The 12,906-nt window shown below is 38.8% G+C and overlaps 1 protein-coding gene across 23 annotated transcripts in view; it reads left to right on the forward strand.

The window, feature by feature from the left end:
- The window catches only part of EPB41L2 (erythrocyte membrane protein band 4.1 like 2), a 218,817-nt gene that overhangs the window by 178,111 nt on the left and 27,800 nt on the right, over positions 1-12,906 (forward strand). For 14 of the 23 annotated variants that reach the window (XR_009005263.1, XM_007190851.3, XM_057528209.1 and 11 more), the window contains 5 exons: positions 125-187; positions 2,129-2,275; positions 3,620-3,721; positions 9,673-10,236; positions 12,124-12,246. Coding sequence is in view for 22 of the 23 variants with exons in the window: in XM_007190851.3 (XP_007190913.2) it covers positions 125-187; positions 2,129-2,275; positions 3,620-3,721; positions 9,673-10,236; positions 12,124-12,246 (999 nt within the window). In the remaining variant the exon portion in view is untranslated. Of the gene's footprint in view, positions 1-124; positions 188-2,128; positions 2,276-3,619; positions 3,722-7,237; positions 9,643-9,672; positions 10,237-12,123; positions 12,247-12,906 lie in introns of those variants that run through there. The other 9 variants (XM_007190852.3, XM_007190853.3, XM_028168685.2 and 6 more) reach the window with 8 other exon arrangements.

A 12,906-nucleotide genomic window follows, 5' to 3' on the forward strand; every position in this document is an offset into this window, starting at 1 on the left:
TTTTTATTCCTCCTTTATTTTAATGTCTTAGACTATCCAACTCTGAGTCATTTCTGGTGCTTGCTGATTGATACACTTATGTTTATTTGCCTTTTCCCCCCCTGTGTGTGATTTAATTTCACAGAAAAATTCCTTGAGAGTAGAAGGGGATAATATTTATGTCAGACATAGCAATTTAATGTTGGAGGTTTGTATAATTTAAGAAAACAACTCTGTCCTAATGGCTGCCAGGCTGCTGTGAACGGGGGGTCACGCACAGGCCGGCTGGCTGGCAACTTTCAAGCACAGTGCACGAAATGCATGGGGGAGGTTCACCTTGGGAATGCATGTTACCAGTCCAACTTTGTTCTTTTAAAGTGGCTTAGGTAGGAATATATCTACTAGAAGTTCTCAAAGTGACAACTGGGAAAAATAAAATTCTGTGTAATCAAATGAATAAAGTTTTTATTCATTAATCTTGAAGTTCTGCAAGTAAACCTGTTTTCTCCTAATGGGCTTTCTCCAGGGTTTAGAGTCTGAAGTAACATGATCCCATCCTTAATACACGTTCACCAAAACAGATTCTATTTGTTGATCGGCATTAAGTCATTTGGCCCTGTGTTCACAATTTTTTTTTTTTTTGGTGGGGCGAGAGAGTGCCAAAATCCATGCAATTAGGAATGTGGTCCACTTAAAATCTTCCATTTGAGAGTATGCTAATTAATGGGTTTGTTTTGATTAAAAAGAAAGAATAAATGAAAGAAAGTAAGAAAGAAAAGAGGAGGAAAAAAAAAAACCTAGCCACCCAATTAGGAATGTAAAATGTATTGTATTCCCCGTGTCACACGAGAACGGTTTTTTGTTTCTTTTTCCCCCTTCTTTTAGGGTAGTACATGGCAGTGTATTCAGTGGAGAACTGCAATCCTCAGTAATTTGACTAATCCATTCGGTTGCTTTCAGCAGCTTTGATAACTGTTGGAAATGTATTTTTGCATAACTTACTAAAATGCTCTAAAGTGTAATACGTAACATTGCTTTGAACAAATGCAAGAAATGTGCCTGATCTCAAGCCACAGTCATTTTTTCATGCCATGCAAAGATTTTTAGATTTTCATGAGATTTTGCAAATGGCGATAGCAGCTCGTAGATGAGCTACGATGCTTGTGCATGCATATGGAACATCTAATTTAATCAGATGCATGACCTGTTTCTCTGGGAGGAGTGGGATTGAAAGCTATAATCCACAGGTGGCCCCATGATTTTTGAAATATAAGAAAACATTTAAAATTCAGTTAAAACTGTTTTCTGAATACTGCCTTTTATTTCCACGAATATCATTTCTCAGGGCCAATCTAAAAAATCCCACAAGTGACATCTGTCAGGGCCTATTTCGGTGAAAACTGACCTGGTAGTTTTCCTCGCATCTTTTTATAAGGACTGTTTGGTACGTGGGTGGCCGGACCCCGCATTTGTGCTTGGCAAGTACGTGAAACCAATATGACGTTCATTTATTTTAGAGAAAGACCAAACAGAAGCAGCCTCTGGAAGCTGTTCCGTTTATTCCATAAGGATTAAAAACCATTGCTGGAATTTCCTGAAAAAAGCCAACCGTTGGTCCCCCTACCCCTTTTATTTGGGATGATCCTGGACTGGATTCCTGTCAGGCCAAATGGGCTCTGAGTCCACCTTTCTCTATTTTCACTTGCTTCATTATATTACAGCGTGCAACTCTGGTAGTAACCCTAATCAGAAAGGTAAATTTGCAGGAACAAAGTCATGGGCTGCATTTCAAATCCAACTATTAGAAAGAAGGGTGATTGGCCATGTTGAGTATTAGTTCCATAGCCTCTTTCTACTGATTTCTTAAACAAATCTAAACAGGGAAGAAGTCAGAACCCTTTAAGACAGGAATCACAAAAAAATTGCACATTGGTTTTATTTTCAAATTTGGACAAACTCATATTCCTAGGTGATGATATGGCTTTTGAGACTTGGCATTTTTCTTGCTTTACTGTGTTTTTTTAATCATAAGTTTACTTTGTCTTATTTTTTGGTTTCATTTTTTATTTTTATCCTATTGGGTTTTTTTTTGTTTTTTGTTTTTTTTCCTTTTGGATTTTCCCCCCTTTATTACGTTACATATTGCTAGGACCTGGATAAGGCCCAGGAGGAAATACTGAAACACCAGGCTAGCATTAGTGAACTCAAGCGCAATTTTATGGAATCCACACCCGAACCACGCCCTAATGAATGGGAAAAACGACGTATCACACCTCTGTCCCTACAGACACAAGGGGTATGTCACTAGCTATTTGTTGGCTGTATGTCTCAATCCAGCTGTTCAGTAAAACTTAGGTTGCTAATCTTATTATGTTGATTCTCAAGAAGTTACAAAATGTTCCCTTTTTTTAAAAAAATGTAACTGCTAATAATTTTTAAAATACTAAATATTTATTAATAATGTGTAATACTTATTGACGTAGTTCTTGGGTAAATTGTATGAGTTTCGAAATACCTTTAGAATAATTTCACTATTTTACTCAAGTAAATTGGTAGTAATGAATTGTTACATAGGGCAACTTAGAAACTGACATATATTGTATTTAGTAAGTTAATTATTGACTTCTGAAATAAGAGAGTTTGTTTAATAATTAAAGAATTAGTAATTAAAGGGATGTAGGAATGTAGACCATATTTAGAATGGTTTAAGGTAATTACTGTGAAGATAGTTAAATTTAGCTTTAAAGACTGATGAGCCCTGTTGAAAACTTGTAAAATGTTAATTATACAACTTAATACTGAAACTTCTTAGTAATGAAATGTAGATTAGTACTTTAAGAACATTTTCACCCATAACATCTCTCCAAACTCATCCTTATTCTTTCCATGGTTTATTTCTCTTCGCCACCACTATAAGCATTGCCTTTAGAATATATTCTCAAAATATTTCTTCATTCTCATCTATATCTGTTTTTTTTGATGCTGCAAAATCTCTCCTGTTGTCAACCAAGAACTTCATGGGCTCGTTTATTTTACTTGAGGGAGACAGTGATCATACTATATTTAATATGCAGTTTTAAAAAGTGTGTTCAGGTGTTACCCTACAATTTACTCTTTCCTCTTTTCCTTTCACCCCTCTCTTCTCCTTAAATTCATCATCTAGTCTGACTTGAATGTTACCAAATTGTAGGCGTTTGATTTAGATATTCTTAGGCTATTTTTATTCACCTTTTCTTAAAAAGCAAAGCTGTTGGTTACTTTAAATTTCTAAGTTTGTGACAGTGAAAGGAAAACAGCTCTTTAAAGCAGATGAGCAAAAGTAATTGCTAAAAACTGAAAAAGCTTTTGACAATATTAAGATTTAAAATACCATAGCAGGGTCTTCTGAAGTTGTATACAACTTTAATTCTTATTTTCAGCTTTTCTGAAGATGTTACTGTCCGTATTTCAGAATCAACTCTAGAGCGTTGTGTTTTCTGGGGGAACAGTGTCTGATGACGTGCTGGGATTGTGTCCTCCCTTTATGTGCCGCTTCATCTGGTTTGTTCCGCTGACCCACACAGTCATTTTATGTCTGTGTTGCTATAGATGTAATGTACTTGTCTTATTTGTTGATCATGTCTATTGTTTAAAACAATAGAGCAAAGGAGACCATCTTTTCAAGGATATTTTATCCATGACGGAGAAGCATCAGATGGCGGCCGCATGGACAGTTGAAGAGAAAGCCCAGGAGGCAGACAAGGTGTTCACCTTGCATCCTTGGATCTACTCTTGCTTTTTCCCCTTTTCCTTTATTCCTGTCCACAACCATAAGATACTCCTTTTTCTTTGTGTATCAACCTAAATTTTTAAAAATAAACTTTTGAGTGCTTAAAAAGTAAAATAGAAACATAGGATCATTAGATGAGAAGCACCATATTGCAAAAGTACTTTATTTGGAAATCCACAGTTTGAAATGCAGACATCTCAACCGATCTAGGTGATAAATGACCCCTAATTTTGATGGATGTGGCTGGCAGTTGGGAAACCATGATTTCACACGAAAATGCACTGTTTGTACAACGCACACTGTGGTGGTGTTAGAGTAATGAATTATGTGTGATTTAGGTTACTGTTTTACTAATTACATTTGGAAACCTTTTGAATTTTTATTTTTAAGATTTTCAATGGGCTAAAAGATTTTGGTGTATGCGAGCAGCCCCTCGGATCTCTCTGTGCTCCTGCATATATGAAATATCTGGCATTACTAGGGAAGTTAGCTTTCCGTTGCTTTTACATTGTTATTCTTCTGTCTCTAGTGATTTTGCTTAGCCAGCTGGTCAGCTTGTTGTTTGTTGGGACTAGAATGCTTAGAGTCTAGTGGAGGAGATAGCAGACATGCAAATTAGTAACTAGAAAATTTGGAGCGCTAAGAAGTGTTAAGGAGATGAAGTACTTGTCGAGTTAGAAGGTGATTGGGAAGGCTTGGGAAGAGATAGCATTTGAGTTGAGGCCTTAGTGATGAGAAGGAGGTGGACGTGTGAAGTTTTTTCCATGTGTAAGGAAGAGCAAATGCAGCCCCAAGACAGGAATTAATTTAAAGGACTGAAAGACCAAATGACAAGGTCTGAAAAAAGTCAAAGAGGTCAGACTCCAGATCTTGGCAGGATCTTCAAGAACATACTAACAATTTGGAATTACGTTATAGGAGTGATGGGAAACCATTGGAGAGCTTCAAGCTGAGTAGTGCTATAATCCCACGTGTATGACAAAGACCCCTCTGGTGCTGGTTGAGGAATGGATTATAGGGGATGGGAATGAGAGCACAGATCGGAATAAGGAGAAAGTGTTTCCCTTCCACCAAGTCTGATTTTGTTAGTCGGTAGAGAGTATTATTCATCAGAACATACAGTGGGATGGTGGGGGAGGCAGATTAAGTGGAAGATGAAGCCTTGCGCTAAGAGAATCTGAGATCTGGTTGAGATGAAATATTTCTGGAACACTGCAAATGAGAAACATAACGTCATAAAGCTAAACCAAGTGACATCTTTATATACTTTAAAGGTTAGCTTGAAATCCAAAGCCAATCAGACTCACCGTGTAAAATGATGACTTTAATATCATATGCTTTGAAATATTACATAGTTTTGAAAATCTATCCTCCTTAGAAGCGAGTCAGATGACATCATTTGATCAATTTAAAGTGATGTCTTTGCAGTAGGAAACTGGGATTTTGGTGAAGATGTTTAAAATGATCATTTTTTCTGGATGTCATCGTTTAGGGGAGTGTACGGTATAAACCATGAACAGTGAAAACCATCCATTCGTTATTGTAGAAGTTACATTAAAATGATGTTATGTGAAATTTAAATCTGGAATTTATCCACTGTTCAGCTCCTAAACGGTTTAACTACGCTTGAAGTTACTGCTTCTTTCTTATTCTTTTCCTCTCCAGCACATGCAGGAAAATACGTATTTATTTAACACACATATGGACTGTTGTAACTACAATCATCCATTCACCCAACAAGCATTTTTTGACCACTTACACTGTATCCGCCCCGTGCCAAGTAACACCTCATTGCTATTAGTTGAAAGTTAAGTCTACTGGAGTGTTTTGACTTTTAACAGAATATCTTTTAAATTTCTGTCTTTGTTGCATCTTCATTTTGCTACTTAATTTTTCAGGGTTTCTTGATTATCTTTAAATTGCAGTACTTAATAAAATGTAAAATAAATTATGCATAAGAGTATAATTTGAACAAGTTTTCCAAATGTCTATAATATGTGTTTTATAGATTAAAAAAAAGAACAGTAATAGTTTCTTGTTTAGAAATCAGTACATCAAACTTTCAAAATGGTTTCGGTACATTATGAATAATTTTGAGAGTAGAGCAGAAAATTGGAAACCAAATCATTTAGTCTTTAATAGGCAAATAACTATTGTATATTGTCTTATGTATTGTGAGAACTATGACACACTTGAACTTGTATAAAATATGAGTTTATATTTTATATAGAAACTCCTGAGTCTAGTAGAGATTACATACACTGGACTTTTAAGGTAATTTTGGAGACATTTTATTGAATAATTAGATGCATGGCACTTATTTAAACTCCCCAGTGATCTTTTACCAGCTAGGACACCATTTCCACCCACCTGACCCTAGGGATGGTGTAATTATGGAGACTGTAATTAAGCTGAAATTGTCCAGAAGCTTTTTTTTTTCTCTCCTGAGTATTGTGCTTGCGCACCTTGCCCTCCTCATCTCCTCGTACCTACCCTTCACCCCAGTTAGTGCACCGTCCCAAGGGGCATCCCAGAATGCCATTCATTTATTCATTCATTTATCTGTCTTTAAGATCTCTGAGCAGTGGGTTTTATTAGGAAGTATTCTTGCACACATCTGACGTGAGGGGGAGCTTCATGGTGACTCTTAACCATTGGCATTCTAGGTACCTGGGATAGTCCCCAGCTTTCCTGTTGTGCCCTCAGGCAGATTAAGGACTGTCATTTAAGGGCCAGAAATATGAAGATTAAATTCACCTTAATAGCCTTTCAGGGATAGATGATTTTTATATTGCTCAGAGTTTCCCCCTCTGAGTTTGTCTTCCTGTTTAGAGTTTTTTTTTTTTTTCTTTACCTGTTTCTTGTTGAAAAAAAAAAAAAAGATACTGTTTCTTCATTCCATGGCATATTTAGCATGTCTGAGGGAATTTCGGTGGGTTACTGTCAAAGCGCTTGCCGTACAGACAGAGTGGTATGGGGCAGGGGAGAGGTCATAGGAGCTGAAATGGTTAGTGAAGGCCATACACAAAACGTGGAATATTAAGTGGACCTCAGAGAGATGACAAAATTGGCAAGGCCCAGAGTGCCTGGGGAAGGGCACTGGAGGCAAGGGGTTAGGGACACCCAAGCGCTAACACCGAAATAAGTGTAGCAAGTGCAGGGGCCACGCCGAGAAGCTCCCTCAAGAATATACGGAGCAGCGTGTGACGGATCAGTGGGTTGGTCACGCTCAGCTTGTGATAAAGTTTCAGTGAGAAACTAAAGAGTTTTAGCTTGTTTCTGTAGGTTAGAGCTATCAACAACTCTCAAGCAGGGTGGAAAGCTGTCATTCAGGCCAATGGCCACAGACGCCTGCTGCAGAATTTTCTAGAATCCTTGCCTTTCAATTTATGCTGCTCTGTGATTCTTTCTTGCGTAACCTTTCAGTAGGTCACTGCTGTCTGTTCTGACATTGTTAACTCTTTGCTCTTCCTTTTCTGACCTCTCTAGAGCCTAGAAGAGGAGATATCATCAATTTTGTTTAGTGACAAGGGCTTTTCTGGTAGCATGAAAACCTCCTTCACCTCAGCCAGCACTTGGACAGCAGGGGGCACTGTTGTGAACTCCAGTGCGCCTTCTGAAAAGCTTTCTTCCTCGCCCTTCTCACAGTTGCCTGAGGTGCATTTTACTTTGTTTCCCCTGTTTTTAAAAGCCACGTATAAGAGTGATTTTTATTTTTTGAGTATTAAGGAACCTCTTCCTCCAGTGCTTTCACTGGTGCAATTAACTCTTCCTGGGAGAAACATTCAAGAAATAATGACAGAATTTGGACTTGAGGAAAAGATACTCATTGGATGTTTCTCTTGCTTCCTTTCCCTCCACCCCAATTCTGCCTAAATTCAGAGAATCATTTAAATCACTAAGGCCCAGAGTCTGAGTTGTTATGTGGAGGGAAAGCTTCAACCAAGTAGAAGCTAAGTATTTTTTTGCAGAAAAGTTTTCAAAGCCTAAATGTCTTTTAAACATCTTCTGATGGTTTATTATTTTAAAAATCCTGCTTATATGGAAAAATTCGAAGTGCTTGCCATACTCAATGAAATAATTATTTTCATTTTTTGGAATGAGCCCTAAGGGATTCCCTGAACTTGGGCAGAACCCATCTGGCCATTTGAGGTTAAGTAATAAAAATAATGATAATGAAATGTCTCCTTTAGAAATGTTCTGATCCCTGGATATCTTTATTTATAAAGAAGTTTATAAGTAGGTACAGTTAAATGTTACCCCTTTACCAAAATAGATTTAGAGATTTCCAGTTTAACATCTGAAACCTCTGGGCTTTCAGTAAACTTGGAAGGATGGCTCTCTTGGTCTGTCAGTAACGTGATTTACATGGTATTAATTTTGAGCAATGAAAACGTGCCCTTACCATGCCTTTAAGAATAACAGGGCAGATCAAAGACAGTGTGTGAGTATCTGTTGATAGGTGCCCTTTCAGGACCTTTTGCTCATGGTTGTCCGTGTTGCTGGAGCAGATCAACATGAGGTCGTGTTATCGGTTACAGGAAACAGCTCCAGTCCAGTTAGTGTCTGGGCACCTTCACAGCAAGGTCTCTTTCTGCCCAGAGGGTTCAGGGGTGCAGTGCTCTTCATTCAGCATCGAGATACTTTCTTGAATAAGTAGGGCTACTATCTCTAGCTGAATTTTTAAAGTTAGAGCACAAGGCATTAGTGCTACCCGAATGTCAAAAAGTTGGCTAGGCTTTAAGTAAAGTTAAAAAAAATAAGGAAAATTTTAATCTTTAAAAACAGACTCCTTTGTAAGAAAGTTGCTACCCTGATTATCAATACTATAGCATAGGGAGTTATATTACTAATTATTTCGTCTTCAGGCATTTATTGAACGTTTAGGTACTGTACTTAACTGGGGTAAATCTACTCCCCCAAAGTAGATGCCTGCAGGGGCTAGCAATGTGCATCTCAAATGATAAACTGGGTCCATTTCAGTTTTCAAATGGAGGAGCTAAATTCTAAGAGAAGACACTTGGAGCCATAACTGACATCCACCCTAATATTATAATATCCCTTTTGCTAATCTATCGCACAGTTTGGGATGTTAATAACCGTTTCTGAAATGACAACATTTTTATGTTAATAACTATGTGAGACAATTATAATTTTGCCAATTAAAGCTGATTTTTCAACAAGCCAGCAAAAGACAAAGGCATCATCTTATTAATACTATATTCATTTAGGAATTAGGGGTTCAGACCAGGATTTTTTTTTTTTTCTGTCTGATTAAAATCAAACTGTCAAATAGATTTTAAAAGTCTTAACATTTAAACTTTAAAATAATGAGTAAGCTCTGGTATAATTCCATTTTTCTCCCCCTACCTTTTCAACAAGAAGGAGCTTATAGGTATAAGTGTAATGAGCTTATAGGTATAAGTGTAATAAAACCATTTCAGCTCTTTGGGAGGATGCTAGCTGTTTTTGTGTTTTTGTTTCCTTCCCTAAGCTTCTTGCATTTGTCTGGATTGTCCTTCATGTGACCTCGGGTAAAGGTTTTTGTAGCTGTTGATTCTTGCTGTTCTGTCTTTGCGGTGTCGTCGGATGTTTGTTTTGGTGGGCGTCGAGGAAAACCTTTATTGATTCTGTGTCCTCGGTTGCTTTTTGTTCCGCAGAAATGCGCTCCTGAGTCCGAAGGGCCTTGCGCCGGAGCCAGCGATGCTGTTAAGGTTCTCCCCTTTTCCATGTTAACACCATCGCCCGACGTTTCCAATCCCGCTCACGTTTTCACCCGCTTCCCTTTCAGTCCACCACCACCATCATCATCATCTTTGCTTTTCTCCATGACATGAACCTGCCGTCGGTTAATTTTGCTTGCCGTCGTTTTGATTTATTCATCTATTTTTGTTTCCCCCTCATCCATTTTTGTTTCTGTGCAGAGTTCACTTGAGACTCTGAATATAGTGGAGGAGAAGAAGCAGGCAGAGGTTGGGAAAGACGAAAGAGTAACCCCGGCAGAGATGAACGGTAAAGAGCCGTCCCCTGGGCATGGTCCTGGGGAGATGCGGAAGGTGGAGCCGGGGACGCAGAAAGACTCCACCTCCCTGTCTTCTGAGAGCAGCAGCGAGAGCGAGGAGGAGGAGGACGTGGGGGAGTACCGGCCCCACCACCGAGTGCCGGAGGGCACCATCAGGGAGGAACAGGAGGAGTGTGAAGAAGAGGTGGACCAGGCGCCCGGCCAAGCAGCCGAGGTAGTAGAGAGGCAGGACCCAGTGCCGGCAGCCAGCGTGCTCACCCGAGCAGGTGCCAGCGTCGGCACGGTAGAAACAGTGACCCAGGAAAAGGTAGCGGGCCCCCAGATCCCTGCCCCGAAGAGTGTAAACGAAGGCGCCGTTAAGCAAGACGTGGGCGAAGACACGGAGGACGACGAGCAACAGAAAGTTAACGGAGAGGTGGCTCCCGTTGACATTGATGTTTTGCCGCAGATTATCTGTTGTTCAGAGGTAAATGGGAGACCCCAGCGGGAGCTCATCGCTAGAGCGGTTTCTCAGGTGGAGCACACCTGCCTCTCTTCTTCTCCTGTCCTCCCAGGTCTCCTTCAGCTTCTTCGACAGGATTCTGATTTCGATCTCTCACGGGAGGAAGGGGGAAGGCCCTGCTTTGTCGATTTTTCTGCCCTCTCGGGTCACGGTTTCTGGCGTCTTTACCGCAAATGGATCACCCGATAAACTTTACAACAGCAGCCGTGTCGGTTTTTCCCTTCTCATTTCACATTGAAATTTTTCTCTGCATGTTTTTGGATGTTTTCAGTGGTTTATCTTTAGTTGCACTGCCTCCTCACACTTAATGCCTTTTTGTTCATTAGAAAATGGTGTATGTAGTGTTGAAAAACGGTCAGTGTGTGTGTGTTGCTGGTGTCACGACTGGTTTTGACCTTCTGGCTCATTCTCTCTTCAGTTTAAGATTTTCAGAGTGGCAGCAGGCTCCGATCACCGTGATGCTCTGAATTCAGCTTCTAGCCCTGATGAAAACATTATTTCTTGAATACCCCTGGCATTTCAGGTTTTGGATTCCAGGGATTGTACCGTCTGGTCAGGAGACTTAGCTTTCCTTCTGGGCAGCGAGAAGCTAACAGGAGGATACCCTTCTCTTCTCGTTCTATCCTCTCATCAATTCTGGATTATTTGCAAGTTTGATTATGTGTTTTGTGAGTTGTCTCCATTGGGTTTGGGTCTTTTCCTTTTTCTCTTCAAGAAAGAGCACTTTCCATACTCCTCTTAGATTAAGTCTTGGTCACTAGGTGCAGTGTCTCTGATTTGGGAGTTAAAGTTATGCTGAGGGAGGATTTACTTCCGTGTGAGTGTTCCTTGATTAAAATTAAATGCCGACAGTAGAGGGATTATCCATATTTGCTCTCTTTCATGGGGTAGAAAATCTTGAAGTGACTTTGTCTTGAAATAATTAACTGGATTTATGTTACTTTTAAACTTCCGATTTCACTTCAGAGAAGATATTTTGAAAGTCTTTGAATGCTTTGAACTATTATTTTCTGCATTTAATATACAGGTTATTCCTCTTTAAATAATTACACTTGGGAATTTTCTCTCAAGGAAAGCACTGTAGTGTTTTGGTAGTAGTATAGTCTGATGGTGTATTAAAGATACATGCTCAGCAGACTTACAATGTTAACAGGCCGTGACCATCTCTTTGAATGTTTTAAATGGTTCAAAGCATTAATGCAACAATGGTGGAGTGACTCTACAGATATAACGTTTTAACTTACGTAATACAGAAGAAACACTGTAAGATTTAGACAGGTATAACTGAGAACAATCCTGCTTGAAGATATTCTTTCTGAAAATGGGATCTCCTTGTCAGTAGGGCAGAAAAGGCTTTTTGGGAAAAGAGCAAATCTTAGCCTACTGACCAAGTGTGCCAATTAAAGGCACACACACAAACCTTACAGCCTTCACACAAACTATATGCTTCTTCAAACTGTAATAAAAATTGAGGCAGGTCACTTCTCATCGTTCATTCTGTTTTGTTTTCTTTTCAATTTTATCATTACTTGCTTAAAGCTAAAGTTTCCATATCACTGTATGCCAGGCTTGACACGTAAGTAATTTGGGACCATCATAATTTGAAGCCTACCACAATTTAGGGAGCTATTATGCTAGCTTATTCTTCGTATATATCTATACACATATATATGATATTTGAAGGAAAGTGTTTTTCTTTTGTCTTTTGTTTTAGATTATTTCCTTTTACTCTTTTCTTTTGTTCATGAGTGTGTGTTTGGATATATTTCTTACAGTTATTTTTGAAGGCTCCATTAAGCACTTTTACTTTATTACCTCTAGAATTTATGTTTCCCTTCCTTTTCACTTCAGCCACCAGTGGTAAAAACAGAGATGGTAACAATTTCTGATGCCTCACAAAGGACAGAAATCTCCACCAAGGAAGTCCCTATTGTCCAAACTGAGACCAAAACCATCACATATGAGTCTCCGCAGGTACAAAGTCTCTAGACTTGGACTGTTTGAGTTCTTTTTTACTTAGTCTGTTTCTGTTTTCATTCTGTCTTCTCCTAGTTTGTGTTTCTGACTTTGACATAGCTTTTTATATCTCCATTTTATAACTGTACTTCAGCAACGTAACTTGCTACAATCAAAAAGGTGACCCAGTAATTATGGGGGGAAGTGTACATGTGATTTTTTAGGACGGGCAGTACCAATGTTGTTCTTATTATTCTTATAAGCCATTTCTGGCTTGATGTATCCAGGAGTGTTTATGTACACTTGGGAAACAGATCATCTTACAAAGTTTGTTGGATCTGATTTAATTTATGGATTCGTAGAATTTAATTTAGGCCTTTATCCCCTCCTCCAACTCCACGAAGACAGAGCCATTCAACTCACTCTTGTTTACAAGTACACACATATGCACACACACCTGTGCTTCTCCTCATGTGGGATTATTTTCTGAAAACATATGTTGCCATTCTTATGTAAATGTGATACTGTGCGTCTAAATAATTATCAGATTCGTGTGTTTGATTTTAGGTGTTCACACACTGATTCTGTAAAGATTTGAAATAAGATATTTAACCTTAAGGGTAACAAAAAAGGGGAAAGTAGTCATCATTTCAAAATGGAACCGTTTAGAAACTGGGA

The sequence above is a fragment of the Balaenoptera acutorostrata genome, chromosome 14, assembly GCF_949987535.1.
Source record: "Balaenoptera acutorostrata chromosome 14, mBalAcu1.1, whole genome shotgun sequence".
Lineage (NCBI taxonomy): Eukaryota > Metazoa > Chordata > Mammalia > Artiodactyla > Balaenopteridae > Balaenoptera > Balaenoptera acutorostrata.